This window comes from Balaenoptera musculus, chromosome 18 (genome assembly GCF_009873245.2).
Source record: "Balaenoptera musculus isolate JJ_BM4_2016_0621 chromosome 18, mBalMus1.pri.v3, whole genome shotgun sequence".
In the NCBI taxonomy this organism is placed as follows: domain Eukaryota; kingdom Metazoa; phylum Chordata; class Mammalia; order Artiodactyla; family Balaenopteridae; genus Balaenoptera; species Balaenoptera musculus.
The window spans coordinates 22,662,911-22,690,133 of NC_045802.1; the positions used below are offsets into that span (position 1 = coordinate 22,662,911).

At 45.1% G+C, this 27,223-nt stretch overlaps 1 protein-coding gene across 3 annotated transcripts; it reads right to left on the reverse strand.

Annotated features, from left to right (window-relative positions):
* Window positions 1–943: 943 nt before the first annotated feature.
* Window positions 944–26,948, reverse strand: SERP2 (stress associated endoplasmic reticulum protein family member 2). 3 transcript variants are annotated; one of them, XM_036831129.1, is made up of 5 exons: window positions 26,904–26,948; window positions 26,513–26,630; window positions 21,780–21,852; window positions 7,838–8,255; window positions 946–1,373 (listed from the first exon to the last, which is right to left on the reverse strand). In XM_036831129.1, the coding sequence occupies exons 2-4, from the start codon at window positions 26,594–26,596 to the stop codon at window positions 8,161–8,163; spliced, it is 252 nt and encodes an 83-aa protein (XP_036687024.1). In that variant the 5' UTR covers window positions 26,597–26,630; window positions 26,904–26,948; the 3' UTR covers window positions 946–1,373; window positions 7,838–8,160. The 3 variants fall into 3 exon arrangements, with proteins under 3 accessions (XP_036687026.1, XP_036687024.1, XP_036687025.1); XM_036831130.1 differs by lacking the exon at window positions 26,904–26,948 and adding an exon at window positions 26,855–26,890; XM_036831131.1 differs by lacking the exons at window positions 7,838–8,255; window positions 26,904–26,948 and having other exon boundaries at window positions 944–1,373; window positions 26,513–26,778.
* Between the last annotated feature and the right edge of the window lie 275 nt (window positions 26,949–27,223).

Below are 27,223 nucleotides of genomic sequence, written 5' to 3' on the forward strand. Positions count from 1 at the left end.
CAATCGTGAAGGCCTGTTTGAAGTTGCACGGTGAGAGCATCTTTAATCCTTCAGGTCGTCTGGTTGTCCCTATGACTTCCTTAGGCAAGATGAGAAGTCCCAACCAGGGGGCAGGCCAGATGTCACCCAGTCCCTGCCAGGAGAGGCTTTGCTCAAGAGCAAGCTCGGCTGCCTTTGCTGCTCGGAACGGGGCAGAACTCCACTCCTTCCTCAGCGGGGCTTTCTCAGGATCTCGGCGTAGAGGACACGGGCCTCACCCAGGGAGCTGGTACCAAACACTTCTTCTTAGCCCCAGTGGTGGGGATTTGGATTTAGCAGACTTGAGGTGGAACCCAGGAGTCTGCATTTTGAAATGCATCCTCCTACCCCCCCCCCCCCCCCCGGGGACAGGATGCAGGCCGTCCACACTTTGAGACGCTGTGGGGAAGGCTGGCCGGGGAGAGGAGGGTCTCGCCCACCAACCTTGAACCTCACGCACCCAGCCGGCAGGACTCCTGCCTGCCCGGTGCTCTGTGTTAGGGCGGGGCTGGGCCTGAGGCCGGATGATTTTCCCAAAGAGGCCTCTGGGATGCACCAAGCCCTAATGCAGCCCACAGAGGAGATAATGGCTAAGTGGACTTGAACACACATTGTAGGTACCTTTTCCGGATTGAAAAAAAAGAACAACGAAGAGCGAACCAAAAAAAGAAAGAACCCCAAAAGATTCACACGTTGTGAAATGTGTGGAAAACCCAAGGTCCTTAGAGCTGCCCAGGACTTCATTTCAGGCAAAGACCTTGAGGGTGGCCAGCGCCCGGCTGGGCAAACCTAGCCCTGGTTCCCGGGCCACAGATTCCCTGACCTTCTCCAGTTACATAGTCAAGTCCCCTACCCTACCCATCCCCCCGGAGCTTTCCTAACATCATCTTCACTTTGGTTTTCTCACTGGAACCCACACAGTGTATAAGGTTGAACAAAGACATTTATTTGTAAAAGCAATTCCCAACGGAGCAGAGCTTGCATCCATAGAAAGTAAAGCGGTGATCATTCAGAAGCCCACATGCAGACATCAGTGAAACCCAGGGCAAAAGCAGACAGACAGCTCTGCTGCAGACACCCGGAGAGCTACCAATCCTGCCAACTGCAAAGCAAAATGTCCTTTCCGCTTGAGAGCACAGATGTACCGAGATGTCCCGTGAGAAAGAAATTTGGTCTGACATCCACGATGAAGTGATCAGGGAACAGTTGAGGGAGCCTTTTTTTTTCTTCTGGGTGGCTTGTCGGCTTCCCACAGATACCCGGCTAAGAGCTCCACCTGCCAGCGGCAGGGGGCCGTGTCCCAGCCCAGCCCGCTCACATGCCCATCCTTATGCTCTGAATGATCTGGAAGATAGCTGAAGGAGGGAAACAAAACAGGCGGCTCAGACACCAGACAGCGCACAGCTGGAAACCCAGCCCCACCGCCAGCCCTGCTTCTGCTGACCCCGGGCCCTGGACCTGTTAGCACACAGCTGATTAGATATTTCCTAACAAGGAGTTAAGTTGACAAGAGGTCAGTGAACTTCTTTAAAAAGGCAGCCTTGCTCTGTCTGCTGATGGATGCCTCGGGGATTTATGGATAACTCCTGCTAATTCCACCAGGAGTGAAGGCCAGAAATCCCTCAGGCCCTGAGACGTTTGGCCCTCTTCCCCGGAATGTTCTGATGCTGCTGGGAAGCGGGGGGACGGCGCTTTCGTGCAGGCAGGGCACTCATTTAACAGGTCAGAGACGCTGCCTCTTCAAAATGGCTGTGACCTGGAAAAGAAGCTGCCCTTGAACTGGAAGGAAGGCCGGGTGCTGGGAGCAGACACGTGGAGCTGGGCCCCCGGCTGCTGATAACCTTTGATACAAGTGCATCTTTAGGCGGCCTGGAACTTTCTGAAATTCGACTTGAAATGCACCGAGAGCAACGCTGATTTATTCAGGGCACCGTCTTCACTAAGTGGACCGAACTCCTTCCTGAAGGGTTGGGTAGCCTGAACGTCCACAGACAATTCCTGGGACTCCCTCCCCTTATTCTGGTAAGAGCTGGTTGGATAGCACCCAGCCTGGTTTTGTTTATAGGGTTTAAATGTGTTCCAGGGGACGAAGGTCCAACTTCCTTTTCCACATCCTCCCCAGATGTGACATATACAATATCGGTCAATCGTGATGAAGACAGTCATGATAATAATAGCAATGAACACACATAGAATGATTTTTTTTTTTTTTTTGAGGGGCAGCTGGGTATCATGTAATCATGTGTAAAAACAGAACAAGCACAGAACATTCAGGGGGCTTACCCCTTCTCTCCTTCATAAAGTCATCCTGGAATATACCCAGGAATGCTGCTTCCTAAGTAACCATAGTGAAATATGCTACCCAGAACCCTCGAGAAACAAAAAGTGGTTGACATTTTATCAAGTAACGTTAGTGAGCACATACTATGTGCCAGGCATTGTGCTTTGGGGATCCAAAGATAGTTCACACCGAGGGCCCCGGGGACTCTTTTCTTGGACAGCTAGATTTGAAGGGTAGATAAAGCACTAATGTAGTTGGTTTTTTATAAACTAAAACAATCACTGTGTGCATCATCACGACTTTCCTAAATTGGATATACACCCAACATGATTTAATATTAAGTTTTCATGAATGTCCAGTGTGACCATAATAAGAAGTGATAACTAATAAGACCCTGCTGTAATATGGTTATAGAGGATGCACAGCGTTTGATCTGATCCCAAAATAGCTCCGGTTGGCTGTACTTCTTGGGCTCTCATTTCTGCTTCTTAGCGGTTATTTGGTCTCGATGATTCTTATCTCTGGTCACATCTCTGGTGCTACTACACCAATCTGCAGTGGGCCCTCTTCTATTATTATGCTACTGTAGACTAAGCTGAAAACAAAGGCTGTTAGAACTATGTATAAAATTAGAGTCAACCAGTTGTGTGTGAAGGTCGGAAAGACTCTTCTCTAGATAAAAGAGTTAATTCAGCAGGTTGTGATATTTAACTCTGGTTGTGCTCAGAGGTTTTCTTGGCTTATTCTCATCTGGGGGGTGGCCCTTAACAGGAGAAGTTGCTAGATGGATGAGAAAGTACCTTACCCAAATGTATAAGCCTGCCGGAACACGGATGTTTCCACCCTCCTCTACCAAAGCTAACAAGGAATAAAAATCAAATAAACATTTCTGTGTTCTGGCTCCGCAGGAGTGCTGGAAGACAGCTGTATATTCAAGCACATCAGGAAAAAAATATTTACATCTACTGTGCCTCAGGCTTTGTTCTTGGGATCAGGAAAACATCCCTAATTTGGACAAACAGGCTTACTTTAGAGGGGAATGTTAGGGTCAGAGGGAACTGGGTTTGAATCCCAGCTCTTGTGAATAGCTGTGTGACTGCATGAATAATTTAACCTCTTCAATTCTGTCTCCTCTGCTGTGAAATGAGGACCATGCTGCTTGCAGCGTTAATACAGGGATTAAATGGTCTGACATAGATGAGGTTCCTCACACATCAAGGTTTCGGTGCATGGGAGTCATTGCTATTATTACTGTTACTATTACTACAATGACGGCTGCTGCTTCCATGTATGAACATGCATACCAGAGCTCAGGTGCTACCTGCCACCCTCTAGAGGTGTGAATTTTCGGAATTCACTAACTAGTTCTGAGCCCTGATTTCTCTATTTATAAAACTGTAGATAATATGTACCTCAAAAGATGCAAGGAATAAATATGAAGACATAAGTAAAATATCTGCCCATAATAGATGCTCCAAAATGTTAGTTCTCCCTGAGATTTATTCGTAGACAAGGAATCATTATCAGCAGGATATAGGTCAATGAATACGAAACAGGCTGTCCCTTAGTCCATCAGACCCTATTAATTCATGACTTCAAAGGTGCTGGGTAATGATAAAACCACTCAATTCTTTTCAAGGAACTGCTACAAATTTCTCTTAAGAGTCTTAGACAAAGTTTGCTGGCCTCAGAATAGCAACACATATTAAAACAACTTACCTATTTCTGAGTCTGCTTTAAAAACTAATGAAAGATCATTCCTGACCCTAATTGAATCCATGAATTAACAGGTAAAAATCTAATGGGCTTTAACATGTGTACAGGCGACCCTTTAAAATTGAACCCTCTTGGAGAAATTACTTTGAATAAAGTCTATTTTAAGTTCACCATTTGCCTCCACCTCTAAGATAATGGAGAGATGGTTGTGTTTTATGATTCCTTTTTCAATGTCTTTAAGAATTGTATCCCTGTCTTTAAGAAGGCTTGTATCAATGGCAATGTCTTTAAGAAGCCTTCACCATCCTGTACCAATTATGTTAACTGTACTTCTGTGTGCCCGCCAGTAATGACCCGCCCTACAGCCCTGGCCTCCCCGATGCTGACTTTCTGAGGCGGTGAACAGGAAGGGAGCCAAGAGTGGGTTCAAAGTGGGAAAGGAAGTGGGGAGTCTAGACCCTGACAAGTTAATAACTTAACAGAGGGTGAACAAAGCAGAGAAAACAGCCGAGCGGGCTGCAGGAAAGGCGCTGTGGGCAGGCGAGCCAGCAGGGAGGACGGATGCCAAGAAAGGGAAGGATGGCAGGCATTCGAGGTCAGGGGATCTGGCCTTGGGCAGGTCAGAGGTTCAGGAAGATCCAGGCTAGAGTGGGAACTACAGAATCTGAGAGCCTCCACACTCTCCCACCTGTACAGGATCCTGGTCCTTGGTAACCTCGGACGATCACGTCTCTCTTTTATTCAACCATTCCCTTTCAATGAAATTCTTAGGGTTTAACATGCAAGAAGCACTTGCAACTCAAAAATCAACCAGAACAATCCTCCTGACTCCACATCTCCCATCCACAGGTGTCCTCTTCCTCTTTACAACCATTTCCAAAAAGCTGTCTAAGTCCTCACTTTCTCCATTTCCTTACCTTTGGGTTCCACCTCATTCCACTGCATTCTAGCTTCTCTCTTCACTCCAGTGAAACAGCTCTTGCTAAAGATACAAATGACCTTCCATGTCACTTAATCCAACTAGCACCCTTCAGCTGCCTCTTGTCATACACCCCTACTTACCATCGCTGAGTGCTCCCTCCTGGAAACTCTCTTCCCTTGGCCTCTGTGACACATCATTCTCCTAGTTTCTAGTTTTCCGCTTCCTCTTTGGCTCTTTACACTAAACGTGGTTTATGGGGGTCATCCTAACTCCTCCTGACCAGTAAACAAGAATGTTGAAGTTCTGCAGTGAGCATGCTGGCTTTCTCCTCTTCATTACATTCCTTCTCCCAGGTGATCTCATCCCGGCCCACAATTTCAGTTGCCACTTAGCTTTTGATGACTCACCCATGTGTGTTGCCAGCCCCGACCTCTCCTCGGAGCTCCAGATCCACACCTTCCACCATCTAATTGATACCTACACACAAGTGGCTCAAAGGCACGTCAAATGCAACAGGACCTTCTCATGATCTCTTCCCGTTGCCAAGCTTGGCACCATCATCTTCCATCTTGCACGTACACCAAAAATGCCAGAGTCATCCTTGACACCTCCGATTGATGACCAAGACCTGTGGGCATTACCTAATAATCTTGTGATTGTGCGTCTTTCGCTCCATCCTTCCAGAAACCACCCTAGTCCAAGTTACCATCATCTTTCCCCTGATTCCTGCAGTGACCTCCACTGGTCTACTCTTGCTCCTCCTTCAATCCTTTCTCCATACTCTAGCTAGAATTATTCTTTAAATAAAAACAAGTGAGATCGTGCCCTCCTTGAGTTTCTAACACACCAGAAGCATTCTATTGCCCAATCCTTGGTGAAGCCTCCATGATCTGCATCTCCTGGCCCCCGGCAACTTGTCCAGATTCACCTTCTCCACTCTCCTCCTCTCTTACAGTAAGCCCTCCTGTTTTTAAAAGCTCCCTGCTCTTACTACTGGGCTTTTACACATGCCAATCTTTCTGTCTGAAATACTTTCCCCACCTTACCCTATTGCTTAGTTTTTACTTCAAAATTCAGAAGTTACTTCTTCAGAGAAGCCGTCTTTGACCATCTGGAGCAGGAGTTCTCAAACTTAGGTCTCACAATCTCCTGAAAATGTTTGAAAACAGACACTGGACCCCATCCCTAGAGTTTCTAATCCAGTGGGTCTGGGGTGGGAACTGAGAATGTATATTTCTAACAAGTTCATAGGTGATGCTAAGGCTGCCGGTCCAGGGACCACACTTTGAGAACCACTTCCCTAGAGCACACCAGCCCTCTGCATTACAGGCACACCTTGTTTTATTGCGCTTTGCCGATATTGCGATTTGTGTTTCTTTTCTTTACAAATTGAAGGTTTGTGGCAACCCTGTGTGTAACAAGTCTATGGGCAACACTTTTTCCAACAGTATTTGCTCACTTCGTGCCTCTGTGTCACATTCTGGTAATTCTCACAATACTTCAAACGTTTTCATTATTATTATGTTTGTTATGTGATCTGTGATCAGTGACCTTTGATGTTGCTGTTGTTGATGGACTCACTGAAAGGCTCAGATGATGGTTAGCATTTTTCAGCCATAAAGCATTTTTTAATTAAGGTATGTATACTTTTTTTTAGACATAATGCTATTTATTGCATGCTTAATAGACTACAGCATAATGTAAACAAAACTTTTATGTGCACTGGGAAACCGAAAACTCATGTGACTTGCTTTATTGCGATATTAGCTTTATTGCAGTGGTCTGGACCCGAACCTGCAATGTTTCCAAGGTTGGCCTGTATATGCTTTCACAGCCCTATGTTCCTCTCCTTTGAACATTTTCATGCCTGAAATTTTACATGTTTCAGCATAATTATTTGTTTGACTCATCTTTCTTCCCCACTAGACCACAAGCTCCAGGAGAGCAGGGATGGTTTTGCTCCCAGCTCTACCCCTGGGCCTAAGCTCAGCACCGGGCACATAGTAGGTCCTCAGTAAAAATTTACTGAAGGACTGAACGGTGAAAAATTGCAAACAGCATGGAGGAAAATACATTTTAAAAACCTCAACTGATTACTCTTCAGACCTAAAGAATCAGCATCAAATGGCGACCTTGAGATTCAATTGCTCCAAGAGCTCAGTTCTTGAGGGGAAGTCAAGTCACCAGTCAAGAACATAAACCCCTTAAGGCCGGGAGCTGGGCCAGCCCAATCCACTCTTCCCTGGGCACTGCCCCACCCCAGCTAACTGGGAGTGCCCAAAGGACACAGAGATGACACAAGTGGATCCCCTAGGACACTGTCAGAAAGCTGGAACCCTGCCAGACAATGGGGCCTTCCGAAAACGACATTTATTGAAAGTAAATGGCTGACGATAAGCGAGATCAAGGGAATTGCTGAGAAAAGAGATCAAGACAGGCCAGAGGAACACCCTTTAGGAGGATAAGCCAACTCTAGAATTCACACAACTTTGATTATTTTTCATTTAAAAAATTAAAAAAATGAAAGCATTGGTAAGAAAAGTATGGGCCTTGAGAAAGATAAGCAGAGATGTTAGGAGACAAGACATCGCCAAGGTGGGTCATTAAGCTCCCTGAAAGAATTAGCACAAAGATAGTCAAAGGCAAGATGCCACTTCCCCATGGCTTCTCCAGAGATGGAGAAGACGGGAAAGAGAGGGAAGCCAGGGATAGGTGAGGGCAGGAGGGCACTATTAAAAGAGAGATCGTATTAGCAAAGAATGGGATGCTCTCTCCACATTAAAAGGGCAGACAGCAGAAGCACTCTTCCGAGAAGGAAACCATACACAGACCCAAAGGGCCCCAGGGGCACAGGGCCACAGGGCAGAGCGAAGCACATGACAAGCGAGGCCGTAGGTCACCTTGAGGGAGCCAGTGGCTGATGAGACATCTTTTTCAGACCGTCCATCTCAGATCCTGAGGCAGGAGTTCCAGAGCAGACGCATGTCCTCAAGCTTTCCTTTGTGGTGAAACAGAAAGGTTTCTCCCAGGGCTGCTCAATTCCTCAAACTTGCCAATCTTGGGGCTGTGACTCCCTCTGGGTGTCACAGTTTCAAGATAGTTCGGGCAGTCTCCAGGAAAGGCCAGTGCTTATGTGGTCGACCTGCAAACACGGTGAATTCAAATTTGCCCTGGAGCAGGTGTCCAGGACAGAGCAAGGTGATGGAGCACCCCGGTGGCCCAGTCAAGAAGCAGCCCATGGCTGGATCAGGGCTTTATCCACCTGGGAGCAGACCGAGAATGGCCGTCCATCTGGAACCTCTGGACAGCACACATTTTCTGGCAGGGAAAGTAGGAGATGTTTTAACAGGAGTTCTTTTCAATACACAGTCATATGCTAAAGGCCTAAAGTTGGTGGAAAATCTGCTCCATGGTATTTTGGGGGAAATGGTAAGAGAGAAGGATGCAGGATAATAGAAAGCAGATGGGTTTGGAGTTTAGGTTTGGGTACTAGCTCTCTTTTTAGCTACGGGATGCTGGTGGATTTCCTCTTTGAACCTCTGTTTTGTGATTTGGAAAAAGGAGTACCATAGCTTCTTTGTAGGGACTGTGTGATGAGAAAAGAAAATATAAGTGTAGGACCTGGCATTATAATCAGTACTCAAGAAACGGTAGCCAAAATAGTTGTATGAATAGATTCTGCTCACCCCCATTGGCTAGTTTTTAAAGAGTTCTTTCTAGAAGGAGAGAAGAGGCTCCAGCTCTAGCTGTCCCTGCAGAGGTGACACCACTGACCTCTGGCCGGCAAACTCTGCCCTCTACCTATCCAGGTGGGAGCTGGGGTTCCTGCAGCTTCCCCAGTATCTCAGAGCTCTGCTCCCCCAGGTTTTCTCCCCATCACAAAGGTCAAAATGTTATCTTTCTTTCCTTGCAAGCATTCAGAATCTTGGCCGGCACCTTGCCAGGGGGGTTGAGAGGCAAGGAGACAGTGCAACTAAGGGCCGTCAACATAATGACAATAACAAGAAACATTTGTAAAACTATTACCAGGATTCCACTAAACGTGTGGCATGCGTTGTCTCATTTAATCCTCAGGATTGATTTTCATGAGGATCCTAGGAGTTTTCAGATAGGATCCTACGCCTTTTAAGAATGGAAGAAACTGAGGCTTGGAGTGGGCGTGTGGGTGAGTAGCTTGGACAAGGCTTCACGGCTAGTAGTTGGCAGAGCCGGGTTTGCAACCCAAGGAGGCTGGCGCCGGAGCTGGTTCACACAGGACTGAGTCCTTTCCCTCGCCACAGCGTCCTTAACAAAACAGCCAGTCCGAGGGAGGGTGGGACTGTGGGCTCTTCCAGAAACGGAGGGGCCTCCAGCGCATGCATAAAGGGAGACCACTGGACCACCTGAAACAGGAGGCCCGGAGGACAGGAGGCATTCAGGTGCAGCTTAGAACATCTCAGGGAATCACTTTCCTTATCTGTTCTGAATAGGTTGTCCTGAAAAACGGTCCAGCCCGTGACACGTTATCTCTTCCCAGTCCTGCCCCGGCAGGCAGAGCGCCTACCAGATACAGGAGAAGAAAACACACCGAGACACACGAACACACACACAGACACACACAAACATACACATACACAAACACACACAGACATAAACACAGACACATAACAGATCCTGCTTCAACCAGAACAGCTTTTCTTTTGTTTCCCTCTAAGATTTGAACAAAGAGGTCTACTACTTTAAAAAAAAAATAAAAAAGGTCTACTGCTTTTAAAAAAAAAAAAGAAAAAGCTAAAACCAAGAGTTTAGCCATTTTGCTCTCAAAATACACTTATTTTTTTCTGATTATACAAGTAATATATGCTCATTGACAAAATTGGAAAATATAGAAAATTAGGAAGGAAATAAGTCACTGGTTAATCCTATTACCCTAGAGGTTTCCCTTTGATGGGGGATATAAGCTCATCAGTTTCAAGAAAACCCAGACTTCAAGAACGACTAAAATTCACATAATCTCTAATTAGGAAGTGAGTATCAGGTTCGGCCAGAGAGAGAGAAATGCAATCGAAACGAGGGATAGATGAGGGAGAAGTAGTCTGAGGGAGGGAGGTGGGGTGTGGCTGGTATGTAAGTTTCCCTCTGAGAATCACAGCACGATGGGGATTAAATGGTGGTTCCACTGACCCCGGTTGGAACCTCAGTGAGGGAGGAGGACAGAGAAGACTGCTCTCAGCTTGCTGCTTCCTGTTCACACCCAGGGACACACCTGGGCTCAGGAGAGGTGAACGATACAACAGGATCACAAGACACACGTAGGCGCTAACATACTGCCTGGTCAACTGCATGGGAAGGGAAAGACCTACTGTCACTGAGTCCATGTGAAACTTCTAGCCCAAGAGGAAAGTCAAAAATGCTGAAGAAGACAGTTGTCCTGTGAACACTGCGGCACTGACACTATAAGGTGGGTAGGCCGGGGTTGGGACCCTGCTTGTCACTGCCGTGTTCAGGCCAGACATTACTGATACACAGCAGCATACTTGCCACAGAGCTCTGGGGAGGCCTCAGAACCCTTCTCCACAAGGCTCCTGAAAGAGATGAGGACAAAAGGGAGAGGAAGACCCAGGGGCAAGGGCCGTGGGCACAACCAGCAGGACGGGCTTCATCCATGGTCCCGGGAAGCACACGCAGACAGCAAGTGTCTCGCGCAGATAGCAGTTGGCGTATCTGTGTGACGGCATCTCTGCCGCCTCAGATGGACATTCCGGGTCACGCTTGTCTCTGAGCCTCAAGATAAAAACAAGTACTCTTCAGAAGCTATCAAACAGTTCTCTAAAGAGGCAGGCTTTGAAACCGGGGACTGAGAGTCAGGACGAGCTGCTTATCTGGAAAGAGGCCCCACCGCCTGCAGAAATGGAAGATAATATTTTTATAAAAACGGGAGCGAAAAAACGGCCAAGTCTCTAAGAGGGGGGTGTTTAAACCCTTGGGGCTTCAGTGTGAATCTGAGGTCCTAGGAGATCAAATAAAGACAAATGCAACCAGTTAAAAAGGCCCAAGCAAAAGTCCTGGGTCAAGATCTGAACAAGAAAAGTTTCTGGCCTGTTTGGAATAATCATCTGAGGGGACCCAGAAGAGGTATCTGACTAAGAAACAGGTTTTAGATTTCTGATGGAACGTATATAATACTAACAACAATAAGGCTAGTTTCCAAATTAAACCAGACAAAGCAAGATATGGCCCTGAGATGTCCTATCTGGACAATTCCATGTCTCAAAAGAACGCTGTTCGCCAAGCTTTTGCATCTCACAAAGAAAACTTTTTTTTTTTTTTAAATAGCAAAACGGTGGTGCATTTGGGTTGCTTTAAGGGAATAAAACTTAGTTTATTTCTGATATTCAACTTAAAGTACAAACCCCTATTCATTGATTTTAGTGTAGCTCTGGGCGCTTCCTTTTCCCTGCCTGGGTCGGTCTGAAAGATTCTGATGCTTTATCGTGGGAACATAGTTTCACCCACTGGGAGTGCTATCACTGAAATTGCTCACACTCGTCCTTGGAGTGAAGAGGCGGGGTCTACAGCTCTCTGGAAGGTCAAGACCAACGTGAGTGGCTGAGCCTGCCAGGTGAAGGCGTGGCCTGGGAGGATGGAAGGCAATGGGAGCCTGCAGTGTCCATGACACACCTGCCCCATTCATGGTGCCACTACTTTACATGAGGGCGATGGGGACAGAGGTGGTGGTGACTGAAGCTGCAGGTTTCAAGCGTGCTGTGGGCCAGCACTTACGTCCCTGGAACCATTCAGTACCAGGACAACCTCTGGAGGGGCTCCTCCTATCCCTGTTTGATGGATAAGGAAATCAATACAGAGAGAGTAATGAACTTGTCCAAGGTTATTCAGCAGAAACATAGCGAATCCAGGCTTTGAACCCACATCTGGCGGAGCCCCAAACTATCCTCCCCTCTGAAGCCTCTTATCCATTTACTGCCAGTTGGTCAGTTTTCAAAGAAGAGACCTTTTGCAATCCTGGAAAGTGGAAATTTCCTTCCTCTGAAGGGGGGTGTATTTAGTATTTAGATAACGTCCTCTGACTGGTTACAACCATGGACTTGGGCTGGACTGGGGCCTCCCTGGTGAGGAGTGGGCATTCCCTGGGCACGTGTTTTTGTGCCAGGGGTCTCTGGGTGCCTGTGCGCTGTGCCCTCACTGCTCCCCTGGTTCCTCTTCCTTCCTTTTCCTTATCTGGCTCTTAACAGCACCAGCACTGCTGGCACAAAAGGCATGTGTGGAGAACAAGGAAGGCCAAGGAAAGGAGCCGAGAAGGAAGGGGTCAAGAGTCTGCTGTGACACATCACTCCCCATAATAATGGGGTCCCGTAACCTCTTGGAGGTTTGTTAACTTGTTTTGCCACGTAAAATGGAGTAAAGGTGACCAATAAGTGAGCCTATACTTAAAGGTCAACATTTTTACCATTCTTCATTTTTTTCCAAAAGATACTAGGGAAACAGATAAAACCTGCATTCCTTGTGACTTGCCTGATCTGAAAATTTATTTACCCTAGGTACACTGACAGTATTTCTATAATTTTTATTTTTTAAAATTAATTAATTAATTAATTAATTTTTGGCTGCATTGGGTCTCTGTTGCTGTGTGTGGGCTTTCTCTAGTTGCGGCGAGCGGAGGCTACTCTTCGTTGCGGTGTGTGGGCTTCCCATTTTCGTGGCTTCTCTTGTTGCAGAGCACCGGCTCTAGGTGCGCGGGCTTTAGCAGTTGCAGCATGTGGGCTCAGACGTTGTGGCTCGCGGGCTCTAGAGCACAGGCTCAGTAGTTGTGGTGCACGGGCTTAGTTGCTCCGCGGCATGTGGGATCTTCCCGGACCAGGGCTTGAACCCGTGTCCCCTTTATTGGCAGGCGGATTCTTAACCACTGCACCACCACGGGAGCCCTCTATAATTTTTTAAACTGAAGTGTAGTTGATTTACAATGTTTCAGGTGTGTACAGCAAAGTGATTCAGTATATATATATAATCTTTTTCAGATTCTCTTCCATTATAGGTTATTACAAGATACTGAATATAGTTCCCTGTGCTATACAGTAGGTCCTCGTTGTTTATCTTTCTTATATACAGTAGTGTGTATCTGTTAATCCCAAACTCCTAATTTATCCCTTCCCCCTCTCCCCACTCCCTTTTGGTAACCATAAGTTTGTTTTCTATGTGACACTATTTCTAAAAAAGAGCCCTTTGCCCAGCCCACCGTCAATTAGAAAAGTGGGTTTAATAGAGTGAGGTAACGAAAGCAAGAGAATCAGATCAATGATCAACATCTTCACTACTATTAGAAGATTTCATATTTTTCTTATCTGTATAAGGATCTACAAAATATGAATAATTAACCACATGAACTCAGAGAGGGTGAATGACCTCAGAGGTATCCCAGGGACTTGGTGAAATGGAACTTCAGCCTGGCACACGGGTGTATCCTGTTCAAAGGGAACGGACCCGCTGGACAGACACAGGAAGGGGTGTGTCTGCAGAGGCATGGAAATCCCGCCGCAAACTCCAGTGCATTTTGTGCGAGCGTGACAGGCAAGGGCAGGGCTGAAGGTGCTGTTGTGCGCACTACAGATGATGGCAGGACGCTAGATGGGGCGGGTCTCTCCTACTTTGTGCTACAAAAGGGGAACAGAAGCGAGCGAGAGCAGTGATAAGGGGCTTCAATCATCCAGGCCCCGAGAAGGCTCATTATGTAAAGCAGAGGAACTGATAAAGGGAAGAGCTAGATTTGAGGAAATTGCATTTTTTTTTTAACATCTTGATTGGAGTGTCATTGCCTTACAGTGGTGTGTTAGTTTCTGCTGTATCACAAAGTGAATCAGCTATACCTATACATATATCCGCACATCCCCTCCCTCTAGCGTCTCCCTCCCACCCTCCCTATCCCACCCCTCTAGGTGGTCATAATCGCATTCTTTTAAACGAAGAGAAGAGATAGGTAGATAACTGAATCACTTCGCTGTACAGCGGAAATGAACACAACACTGTAAATCAACTATACTTCAATAAAATAAATTCAATAAAAAAGATAGGTAGGAGCCTATGGTCTGCGACTCTGAAAAGGGAGGAACTCAGGAGGGAGAGTAGGAGCTGCAAGAAGAACTGAATCGTGACTAATCCCAGAGACGTGGCAACGGGTATGAATCTAAAGGAGCTATTGTGTTTTTCGTGACGTGTTTGGTTTAGAAAAGGACACGGACAAAGATAGAAGGAAGGGCACAGTACCAAGGACGAACTGAGAAGAGTGACACATTTCTGTGAGAACAGAGCTTGGCCTGAGCTGAAGCTTGCAAAAAAAATGCTAAAGTTGGCAAAAAAAAAAGAAAGGAAAGAAAATAAGAAAAAAAGGGAGATGGTGGTGGATTATTTTTAGATATGATTTTAAAAAGGAGGAGGTCCATTGCTTGGGGATCATGATGGCATGTTAACAGAGGATAAAGTTAAGAGGACCCAACTCCCCGTTTGATGTCTAGCCTTTCCGTAGAAGCTAGTGGTCTTTTAACTAGATTTAAAGAAGCATCCTTAGAAGAGCACCAGACATGCAGGCAGGGGATGTAGTATGCCAGTAAGTGGTGTGTTCTCTTGGCCAGTTTAAGTCCAAATCTCCACGCCCTGCAGGCTCCCATCCCAGGCCCCTGGACAAACCAGCAGAGAGGATAGCAGAGACAATGTACTTGATCCCTGAAAAAACTAATGGAGACTGGGAAGGTTCCAAAAGATTGTTGTCAGCAAATGTCCCAATTTACCCAAATGGGGGGAAAGATACAGTTCCTACTATGTGAATCAATAAGCCTGGCAAAATTTTAATTAACATGTAATTTAGAGAAGGTTTTTAATCCCTTTGGAAAAGATGGATATTGAGAACTAGCACAGGTTGGAGAAAAATAAGCCAGACTAAATGACTTATTGGCTTTTTCCCCTCTCCTATATGCTACCTAAGGGCACAGACCGGACAGGGCCCCGGTTACTGTGTATCTTGAAGCCAAAAAAGAAAAAAACCCAAAAAACAAAAAAAAACACCAGCTCCGTATCTATTTAGTTCTTGACAACAAGGGCTACATGATGACCGAGGCTCACAGATCCCTGTGATTGGGCTTTGGCCAGTCTTGAGCCTGTCGTACTATCTCAGGCCTCTGTGCCTTTGTCATGCAGTGTTCCCTCATGTGGAATAACCTTCCCTTTGTCTGGCTGTTTGTCCTTCAAAACTCAGCTCAAATGGCACCTTCTCTGGGAAACTTTCTCTTCTGCTCAGTAGGAATTAGAAGGCCCTGATATAGTCTGACTGTGTTTTCTGAGATCCACATGTTGGAATCCTAATGCCCAATGTGATGGTGGTAGAAGGTGGGGCCTTTGGGAGGTGATTAGGTCCTGAGGGTGGAGTCCTCATGAATTGGATTAGTGCCCTTGTAAGAGAGACCCTACTGAGCTCCCTAGCCCCTTCTACCACGTGTGGATGCCATGTGAGGATACAAGGAGAAGTCTGTGATTGGGAAAGGGGCACCCAACCGATCACACTGGGACCCGAATGGGACTTCCAGGCTCCAGAACTGTGAGCAATCAATTTCTGCTGTTTATAAGCCACCCGGTCTCTGGTAGTTTGTTATAACAGCCCGAATGCACTAAGACAGTCCCTTGTCCACGCTTGCCAAGCTCTCTGGGTGCTCTGCTGTCAGAGTGCTCTTTTCCTGGGAGCAACGACATGTTCCTTATCTGTCTCCCCAGTGCCAGCTGCCCCCTGAAGGAGTTTGTATCTCCAAAGCCCGCACTGTGCCAGGCACACCAGGGACCCTCAAGACACGAGGACTGCTTGCAGGAGTTTTGCTGAGAGGTTCCAAGTCAACCTGAGGGGAGTTGTCTCTAATTGTTTTCTGTGGGCTTCGCCAAATCTAGACTTTTATCAGTGCCTAGGACGAATAACATACTTTCAAGAAACCATAAAGCTGGGAGAGAGAGATAATTAGATAAAAGGCTCAAGGTTCAAGATCTAACAATCTACAGGTTGGCCATAAAGCCTGAAAACGTAGATCACTTTTTTTTTTAACATCTTTATTGGAAAACTGCTTTACAGTGTTGTGTTAGTTTCTGCTGTATAACAAAGTGAATCAGCTATATGCATACGTATATCCCTGTATATCCCCATATCCTTTCCCTCTTGCATCTCCCTCCCACCCTCCTTATCCCATCCCTCTAGGTGGTTGCAAAGCATGGAGCTGATCTCCCCGTGCTATGTGGCTGCTTCCCACTAGCTATCTATTTTACATTTGGTAGTGCATTTGTCCCAGCTTACTCTTCCCCTTCCCTGTGTCCTCAAGTCAATTCTCTAAGTCTGTGTCTTTATTCCTGTCCTGCCCCTAGGTTCTTCAGAACCATTTTTTTTTTTTTTTTAGATTCCATATATATGTGTTAGCATACGGTATTTGTTTTTCTCTTTCTGATTTACTTCACTGTGTATGACAGTCTCTAGGTCCATCCACCTCACTACAACTGACTCAATTTCATTTCTTTTTTTGACCGAGTAATATTCCATTGTATATACGTGCCACATCTTCTTTATCCATTCATCTGTCGATGGACACTTAGGTTGCTTCCATGTCCTGGCTATTGTAAATAGTGCTGCAATGAATATTGTGGTACATGACTCTATTTGAATTATGGTTTTCTCAGGGTGTATGCCCAGTAGTGGGATTGCTGGGTCGCATGGTAGTTCTATTTTCAGTTAAGGAACCTCCATACTGTTCTCCATAGTGGCTGCACCAATTTACATTCCCACCAACAGTGCAAGAGGGTTCCCTTTTCTCCACACCCTCTCCAGCATTTATTGTTTGTAGATTTTTTGATGATGGCCATTCTGACCAGTGTGAGGTGATACCTCATTGTAGTTTTGATTTGCATTTCTCTAATGCTTAGTGATGTTGAACATCTTTTCATGTGTTTGTTGGCAATCTGTATATCTTCTTTGGAGAAATGTCTATTTAGGTCTTCTGCCCATTTTTGGATTGGGTTGTTTGTTTTTTTGATATTGAGCTGCATAAGCTGCTTGTATATTTTGGAGATTAATCCTTTGTCAGCTGCTTCGTTTGCAAATATTTTCGCCCATTCTGAGGGTTGTCTTTTCATCTTGTTTATGGTTTCCTTTGCTTTGCAAAAGTTTTGAAGTTTCATTAGGTCCAATTTGTTTATTTTTGTTTTTATTTCCATTTCTCTAGGAAGTGGGTCAAAAAGGATCTTGTTGTGATTTATGTCATAGAGTGTTCTGCCTATGTTTTCCCCTAAGAGTTTTATAGTGTCTGGTCTTACATTTAGGTCTTTAATCCAGTTTGAGTTTATTTTTGTGTATGGTGTTAGGGAGTGTTCTAATTTCATTCTTTTACATGTAGCTGTCCAGTTTTCCCAGCACCACTTACTGAAGAGGCTGTCTTTTCTCCATTGTATACTCTTGCCTCCTTTATCAAAGATAAGGTGACCATATGTGCGTGGGTTTATCTCTGGGTTTTCTATCCTGTTCCATTGACCTATATTTCTGTTTTTGTGCCAGTACCATACTGTCTTGATTACTGTAGCTTTGTAGTATAGTCTGAAGTCTGGGAGCCTGATTCCTCCAGCTCCGTTTTTCTTTCTCAAGATGGCTTTGGCTATTCGGGGTCTTTTGTGTTTCCATACAAATTGTGCAATTTTTTGTTCTAGTTCTGTGAAAAATGCCATTGGTAGTTTGATAGGGATTGCACTGAGTCTGTAGATTGCTTTGGGTAGTATAGTCATTTTCACAAAGTTGATTCTTCCAATCCAAGAACATAGTATACCTTTCCATCTGTCTGTATCATCCTTAATTTCTTTCATCAGTGTCTTATAGTTTTCTGAATACAGGTCTTTTGTCTCCTTAGGTAGGTTTATTCCTAGGTATTTTATTCTTTTTGTTGCAGTGGTAAATGGGAGTGTTTCCTTAATTTCTCTTTCAGATTTTGCATCATTAGTGTATAGGAATGCAAGAGATTTCTGTGCATTAATTTTGTATCCTGCTACTCTACCAAATTCACTGATTAGCTCTAGTAGTTTTCTGGTAACATCTTTAGGATTCTCTACGTATAGTATCATGTCATCTGCAAACAGTGACAGCTTTACATCTTCTTTTCTGATTTGGATTCCTTTTATTTCTTTTTCTTCTCTGATTGCTACAGCTAAAAACTTCCAAAACTATGTTGAGTAATAGTGGTGAGAGTGGACAACCTTGTCTTGTTCCTGATCTTAGAGGAAATGGTTTCAGTTTTTCACCATTGAGAACAATGTTGGCTGTGGGTCTGTCATATATGGCTTTTATTATGTTGAGGTAGGTTCCCTCTATGCCTACTTTCTGGAGAGTTTTTATCATAAATGGGTGTTGAATTTTGTCAAAAGCTTTTTCTGCATCTATTGAGATTATCACATGGTGAAAACATAGATAACTTTTTTATACAGATGGATTTTTCCTCTTGATTTTCTGTGGCCTGCTAATGGCATTTTTTTGGTTTGTTTGTTTGTTTTTTGGTTTGTTTTGTTTTGGCGAGAAAATCAGAGAGCGATCATCTGAGGCAATGCATCACAGATGACTAGGCAGGCACTGAGGGAAATGCTGCATTGATGCACCACATTCATTGCAATTTTTCACAGTGCTCTGAACTATGCATTGCTAATGCAGGGCAATACACTGAATACATCATGTAACGTCACTAACCATACTGTACATTATTACGTAATATCAGTAAGCCATTTATTATTTATGTTCTTCTATGTTTCCATACTTTATGGCTACTCTGTAGAAAAACAGCTTACAACCAACAATGAAATTAAAATAGAAATGTTCATGGAGCTTTATATTAGGTCTAAAAAGAAGTCTATTTAATATCTACAGCATGGGGAATATTTGGTTTTATCCATCCATCCATCCATCCATCTAACCAACGAGATTAAACACTCCCTATGTGCTAAAAACTGTGCTAGTATCTAAAAATTTAGTGGAAGATAAATACTGTCTTCCCTAAGCTTATATCCTAGTAGAGAGAAATGGATAATAAGTAAGCAAATTAAATAATTTCAAATGTTGATGAGGGCCATGAATAAAATAAAACAATGTGTGATGCAGATAGGGGACAACTTTAGATGGGAGGGTACAGAGATGCATCTCTGAAGCTTGCAGGAAGTTGACGTGAAGAAGAGCTTGGTGGGTCCTGGCTGGCCATTAGCTCTCTGTAAGTCTAGGAGGTGCTGTGATTGTTAAAAATAAACTGCAAGACAAAGGCTTAATCTCCAAAATATACAAGCAGCTCATGCAGCTCAGTATCAAAAAAACAAACAACCCAATCCAAAAATGGGCAGAAGACCTAAACAGACATTTCTCCAAAGAAGATACACAGATTGCCAACAAACACATGAAAGTATGCTCAGCATCACTAATCATTAGAGAAAAGCAAATCAAAACTACAAGGAGGTACCACCTCACACTAGTCAGAATGGCCATCATCAAAAAATCTACAAGCAATAAATGCTGGAGAGGGTGTGGAGAAAAGGGAACCCTCTTGCACTGTTGGTGGGAATGTAAATTGATACAGTCACTATGGAGAACAGTATGGAGGTTCCTTAAAAAACTAAAAATAGAACTACCATACAACCCAGCAATCCTACTACTGGGCATACACCCTGAGAAAACCATAATTCAAAAAGAGTCATGTACCACATTGTTCATTGCAGCTCTATTTACAATAGCCAGGACATGGAAGCAGCCTAAATGTCCATAGACAGATGAATGGTTAAAGAAGATGTGGCACACATATAGAATATATGGAATATGTAACTCAGCCATAAAAAGAAATGAAATTGAGTTATTTGTAGTGAAGTGGGTGGACCTAGAGTCTGTCATACAAGTGAAGTAAGTCAGAAAGAGAAAAACAAATACCATATGCTAACACATATATATGGAATCCAAAATAAAATTGGTTCTGAAGAACCTAGGGGCAGGACAGGAATAAAGACACAGACGTAGAGAATGGACTTGAGGACACGGGGAGGGGGAAGGGTAAGCTGCGATGAAGTGAGAGAGTGGCATTGACATATATACACTACTAAATGCAAAATAGATAGCTAGTGGGAAGCAGCTGCATAGCACAGGGAGATCAGCTCAGTGTTTTGTGACCACCTAGAGGGGTGGGTTGGGAGGGTGGGAGGGAGATGCAAGAGGGAAGGGATATAGGGATATATGTATACATATAGCTGATTCACATTGTTATACAGCAGAAACTAACATAGATTGTAAAGCAATTATACTCCAATAAAGATGTTAAATAAATAAATAAATAAACTGTTTGGGGCATATTAATAAAAGCAGGGTTATGAGACAAAAAGCAGGGACAGACCTATTATCTCTGTAGCAGTTGCACCATTTCTAGACCAACTTCTGCAGTTGCAAATGCAATACTTTAAGAGAGTCATGGCATGTATAGAAGGATCTAGAAACTACATCTTATGAGGACAAGGTTGAGAGAACTAGGGAAGTTGAGTTTGTAGAAGGAGTCACTAGGCAGTCATCTTGAAAATATCCAAAGAGTCAAGACGTTCAGAAGCAAAAGAGTCCAAGCTGTGTGGTTTTCGGCGTCCACACCTGAACTACCGAGAAGACAGCACAGTGTGGTTCAAAAGAGGGGAGATGTTTCCAATAGAATCAGAGCTGCACAGAAATGGGATAGGCTTTTTGAAGGAGTGAGCACTCCTGAAGTATTCCAGCAGTGGCCGGGTAAACTCTATTAAAGATGAGGGATCCCTGTATTGGACAAAAGACTCCCTTTGAGGACACATCTTTAGGGATGGCGTACACTTTCGTTTCTTGGAGTGGAAGATCTTCTCTCATCTTGGAATCATCTTTTAAAAAATTGAGCCTCACACAAAGGCTTGTTTGGCAATAGTGCCAAGACCATCAGATCCCTCCTTCCTCCTAAGAGCTTTTGTTTCCTTGGAAGAGTGGTCTCCTAAAGATCAGAGGCACCTTCAGTCATGGGCATCTCTTGCCATTGGGGAGGAATGATGTCTTCCTGGGAGGTCTAGATCTTTGCAGGAAGATGTGGACTCCTCGCCTTCCCTGCCTTCAGCAACAGTGAGGAGATGGAGGATGGGAACATCTAAAGACCTACCTTGTTGATAGAAGTGACCTCCACTCACCAGTACTTCAGAGACCCAACCCATGGGGACCAGGAATTAAGTCAAGGCTCCCAATTACAGACGTCGACTAGAAACAACTGCATGATCCTTCTGGTCAAGTCTGCACTGTGTGTGTGTGTGTGTGTGTGTGTGTGTGTGTGTGTGTGTATGTAAGTAAAGCTCTCTTAACTTGCCACCTTCCAGCATCAGGTGACTACACCTCGAGGCTCAGGTCAAAGGCTCTGTTTTACTCAGCATCTCTGCAGAGCTTCCCTTAAGGCCTAAGGCCTCTCCTCTCTGGAATGTGGATTTATCTCAGGCAGACAGGTGCTCCACTTTCTGTTCCAAATGCCCTTTTTAGGTTAGGTCTTCAGAGAAAGCTTTAACTGAACTCTGAAGTGTAGCCAGCCAATTTAATTGCTCACTGTAATCATTTTATGATTATGATTTGATAGCATATCAGTTCTGTCTCTACTCTGTTTGCTGGAATGGAAATGAAATCAAAACCTATTAAGATGAAGACTTCGGGCAGCAATTAACTTGAATCCCAGACCAATATAGTTTTTGTCTATTTACCTTGAGAATAAAACATGTGTTTTTACAGGACAAAGGAGACCACGGGATATAAGGGCAGCGAGAAACCCATACCTGAGCCGCAGACAACAAAAACAAACAGTGCCAACAGCCATGGGCCCACAGGATATTTCTCTTCTTGCGGCCTCTGAAAGGGAATGGGAGAAAGTAAGATTAGCTTCATTCATTCAAGAAACATTTACTGAGTATGCTAGTCACTAGACACCTCTGTGAATGAGACAGACCCAGTCTCAATGCCAGCGGGCAGATCTAGACGAACAAAGTCAATTTTAAGGGATCAAGATTGGTTTGGGAAAATTCATCAATAACCTTACTTACACGCCTGTAACTCAATGAACTTGGTGGTTCTTAAATATTCTGGGGACAGATGAGGTATAAAAACACAAACCAATACAGTGACTTGGGAAGCCAAAAATGATATTACTAATCATTGCTTCTGTTGGCTGAAAGCACACTTCATGCCAGGCACTCTAGAAGGCAGCCAACATCCGCGATCTCTAGCACTCACAACTCCACGCAAGGCCAGTATTATCATCTCCATGCTGTACTTGAGAAACTGAGGCTCAAGCTTTGCTAACTGGAACAAGAGGCACATTTAGGTCTGTCTCTTTACGGAGCCAGGTGATTTTCCTCCAACAGATTCATCTTGAATTCCTGCATCCGTGGCTTCCAAGCAGGGTCACAGAGCACCGCCATTTTCTCAAAACTTTCTAAGTGCTAAAAACCTGGGAAGCCACTGCAGTGGAAACCCTGGGAACAGTAGACGCACCACAGCAGCTGTGTATGGAGATGAGGGGAGCGGCGTTTTGTAATAAACCTCCTAATTCTTAGTGAAGCTTATGCTTGGGAGAAATCTCAACATCCCCGGGAAGCACAAGGGGACTGCGGTCCCCACACGGACCAGCCCTGCGTACCTCCTGCTCTTCTCAAGCCAAAAGCACAGACGTCAGAGGAAGGTCCCTCTGCAACTCCTCTGGGTCTGTGTGTAGGTAAGGCTTGGTCCTTACAAGCAAATCAATCAATGGAAAACCAATATTTTCTGAGAAAGGCATCTGAAAATGTGGGGAATTTCTCAAGTGAAAAGGGAGATGGTAGAGTGAAGAAAAATGAAGAACTCACTAAATATTCCCTCATTGGCATGAGCCAAAAATAGGCTGTGGCCAAAACATAGGTTAGAGAACTTATTTTATCATAGACAAGGCAACAGTTCTTTGGTTCTCAGCTTACCTGTTCCATTCTTAGAGAACCTTCTCTCTTCTACCTCAGTTGAGTTCACTTGGCATTTAAATCACCAAGTACTTTTTTTAGATAGCATTTATCACAGTTTGTATCTCGATGTTTATTCTTGTGATACTGTGTTTGATGTCTGTCATTCCACTAGACTGTAAGCCCTGCAAGGGCAGGCACTGTGTCTCTTTCGTATATCAATGTATAGCAACGTCTGGCCCAGAACTTAAACACAATAGATGCTTAATAAATGTTCTTCGAAGAATGAACAAGCATACAAGCCCCACTAAATACGATGTCTTAGGTCAGCTAGAGTAAAGAAAGGGTCTAGGAAGGATATTGGCTATTTTAATACTTCCTAATTGGTGATAGGGTTATTCCAGCATTTCTCTTACTAGAGAAGTATGGATTAGTGTCAGTGGCAGGTAAAATCTAAGGATTAAAACCACTCACTTCTCCGACCTTGACCACTTGTATCTACCAACACTCTTGTATGGTGGCAAAGCACACTGCAAGGGAATAGATGGTTTCTTTTGACTAGAAGAAAGACAAAATCAGTCTTAAATAATTGCATAGGATAACTTTAATCAGCATTTGTACTGTGTCATTCTTTGACACTTAAGACCAGGTCAAGATCAGAGCAAGTAAATAATAGAGGTATTAAATAAAGTTACCTGAACAGAGTGTGACATTCACCCCTCTGCCCCTTTGCCAACTTCCTAATCACTTGTGATAGTTGACCAGAAACAAATTCTGTTGCTGTCATCCCACTGATGCTAAACGAAAAAATTCATTTAGTTCTATCTCCAGCAGAGTCAACAAGTGAATCCAGGAGCCTGTAGATGGATTTTTGGTCTCATGCAGATACCAAATGGAGTCATTTATTTTTTCCTTTGCAGAAAAACTCAAATTATCAGGATACAGAGCTTGCATCCTGATAACACAAAATCCTTTTTGATGGCATTCCACAGTGAATCAATATTATTTGGGGACTTTCAGAGCTCAAGAACTCCTTGGCTGGTCATAATACCAATATATCCTTTTTTGAGAGCTTTGAGTTACTTTTTTGGGGAAGCAGTGCCCAGCACAAATCTGTTGGGACAATTCACCTAAGCCTGAATCTATTGCTGGGAAAGGTAAGAAAAGCAGTAGAATCCTGCAAATGACACGGTTCATTACCAGCAGGAATTTGTCACTCCCTGGGCTCCAAAAAATGGATGACTTTCCCTGTGATAAGATACCAGCAGGGTAACTCAGAATTCTGAAATTTAAATTGCCCTTTCATTCTGAAGAAGTTACTACTGTATAATCATGAAATGATTATTCCATTTCTGTTATCTGGGAGAACAGTACTGATTCACTCCGTAGCTGTAAGCTGATAATGAAATACCCAAGCATCTATATACAATTAAAAGAGTTTATTTCTGAACAATTAGTCTGAATTTTCTGTTAGAATCTGTTCATGTGTCTGCATTTATTGAATTTCATTCTGAACAAGTTACCCCTTACAAGTTACTTCTTTCAAAGTATAATCATGTTTGATCTCTAATTAGGAAAAGGAGATTTAAGATTTAAAGTGTTTCTTTTTGAAAGAGAATTTCATTTTTCTTTTTGGAAGCTGATCCATTTACAATAAAGTTAACCAAAAAGCCTTTCTAACCAAGGGAAAATAAACATACATTGTGGCTTGGTTTGGAAACCTTTCATTACAAAGTTAGTAGGACCATTTAGAAACACTCATAGGTGCCAGGCACTTCTGAAGGGCCCACTCCATGGTATATCAGAACCTATTAAAAATCCACTCAGACCATACATTAAACATAATTTGAAAATATCTCTGAAAGTTAAGCTGAACTGCAGTCAAGTTGACTACATTTCCTAGATATTTAAACAGCTTTTTCTCCAATTTTTCCATTTTCTTTTCTTATTTTGGAGCCAATCATTTTTGTTTCAGGTACCAAACATTTTCTAGTGGTCTTGAGAAGCTAGAAGTGGCAGACACTGACTTTACCAAGCCTAATGGGTAAAACAGCTCTGCAAAGCAGTTTCTGTTTTGTCGTTACTTCTGCAGTCAGATCAGTTGTCAAATGAGAAGAGTTAAGTGACCTCTGTTTTTTTAGTTCACTAAAAGGAACCACACAACTAGAAATTTTCAGTAAATCAGCTAGTCTGTATGATATCCTGGGAAGAATTGATCTCCTAGGGATATAAACCCCGAATACTTTAACATCCATTAAAAATTGTTTTTCAATGTCAATTTGGACAGCAAGTTTTTTTTTTTCTTTTCCTGAGTAAAAATAGGGAAAACAGAGATCTATGTGAAAAATAGTTCCAATTCAATGGCATATTGGCATTTTGCTGCCCAATAACAACTAAATGATCTAACTCCCAAATGAGAGAACTTCCAGCACAACTTAAGCTTGTAGCTGCCTATAAAGATCCAAATTTGATGCTAAGGTTTCTCTGCCATAGTACTGCTTTGTTCTGCAAGAATTCTGGTGTAGAGATTGCAGATCCAGCTTTGTGCTCAGTTAATCAAACCAGCTTCATGCCTTTGGCTAAAAGCAACTGCCTCATCAAGTCTGCAAGCTCTTCCAGCCAAACCTCAAGTTTCAGCTGAACTTCCACTGAAGTGTCTGGGATAATAGATTCCATGCGCCTTTGCTCATACGCTTGGAGACCAGCACTACTCAACAACTCTTCCGAGGGCTGCCTCTGAATGTCCAGGATCATGGGCCTGGCAATTTCTGTTGAAGATCATAAAAACAAACAAACAAACAACACACACACACACCCCCCTGTACTTAAGGCACAGATTTTACGTAAGCATCGTTATAAAGCTTTAGTCTACAGTTTTGGAGGTGCAGAATGCCTGGCAATAAGCTAGTCTCTAAAGTTCTGTAACATACTATCAGGATGAGCCGGAATTGACGAGGGGAACAAGGGGAATGTTGCTTTTAAACTTTCGCCGAGTGGTGCGGGACCTCACTGGAGAACAGACAAAAGAGGAGGATGGAGGGAACTACTGGGCTGAATAGCATTCCTAATTCCCAATTTATACAGGGAGACCATTACAAAGGGGCAGGAAAGAAAACCTTATCTTGGGGTGTTTGTTGGGGATGGAGGGCAGGGGATGAAGCCTAGGAGGGAGACGTGGCAAAGGGCCTCCCTTTACTCATTCATTCATTCATTCATTCAACAAAACCGAGCTAGCACCTCCTAGGTTCCAGGCCCCGGCGTCAAGCAGTTGGTTTAACTGTTCCCTGAAGGATGTGAGTTTCGTCTTTCCCCGAGACAAAGGCCCAGTTCTCTCCTGGGGAGGCCCTTCTGCGCCTCCGCGGTGGCCCCAGCAGCCGCTCCCAGAGGGGCCACAGCCAACCCGGGCCCTCTCCGCTCCGGCGAGCACAAGTCCGCGCCACGGGGAGCCCGGGCCTCAGTGCCCACCGTGCGGGACCCCGCGGGAGGGGCAGCCCGGGGCGCTGGGGAGGGGGAGGCTGGCCCCGCGCCCGCCCAGCCCGGCCCGGCCCCGCGCCGCCCGGTCAGCGCCGCCCCCGCCTTACCAGGGTTTTGGCTACATTCCCCCTCTGGGTGATATTTTTGCTGTGCTTCTCGTTAGCCATCCGGATGCGCTGTTTGGCCACCATGGCTCGGGCGCCAGGAAACGTTCTCGACTCCCACCTGCAAGGATTCCCCCCCCACGTGAGCCCCCGACAGGGCCGAGCGCGTCCCGCCGGCCCCGGGCGCTGCAGGTGGCAACGCGCGGCCCCCGAGCCCCGCGCACCCCGCTCCCCAGCCCCCAACGAGCCGGCTCCAGAGAGAGGCCAGAGCCCGGACGGAAGTAATCTTTCATCTCAGGAAACCCTCTCCTACTTCCTCGCCATCCTTCCGGTCCCCCCAGCTACCTAACCAGCGCGGCCCCGAGGCGGGCGCTGCGGCGCGTCCTCCCCGCACCTGGCGGCCGGAGCGCGGCGCGCCGAGCGGCTCGGGCCCCGGGGCCCCAGGGGTGGGTCAGGACCCAGCGGCCGAACGCGGCGGGGCCGAGGGTTCCGGCGGCCGCGGGCTTTGTGCGCTCATAGCGGCCGGGGGCTCCTCGGGCCGGGACCCACTGGGTCCCGGGGAAGAGATTGGGGCGGCCGCGCTTCGAGCAGGGTCGCGCTGTTTCCCCCGCACCGCTGCCCCCTGGCCGAGGGCTGGGCTGGAGGTGGCGGCCCGGGGTCCTCCAAAGACAAGTTGAACAAGGACGGGGCTGGGTCCGCGCTGTTGGGGGACAG

What these genes read in the sequence shown, in the direction of transcription:
- SERP2 (XM_036831129.1), bottom strand. Translation starts at nt 26,596, where the DNA reads ATGGTGGCCAAACAGCGCATCCGGATGGCTAACGAGAAGCACAGCAAA. An exon ending in GGAATGTAGCCAAAACCCTG is followed by an intron (nt 21,853 to 26,512) that starts GTAAGGCGGGGG and finishes ATTCCCTTTCAG; the next exon opens with AGGCCGCAAGAAGAGAAATA. An exon ending in TTTTGTTGTCTGCGGCTCAG is followed by an intron (nt 8,256 to 21,779) that starts GTATGGGTTTCT and finishes TTTCCCTGCCAG; the next exon opens with AAAATGTGTGCTGTCCAGAG.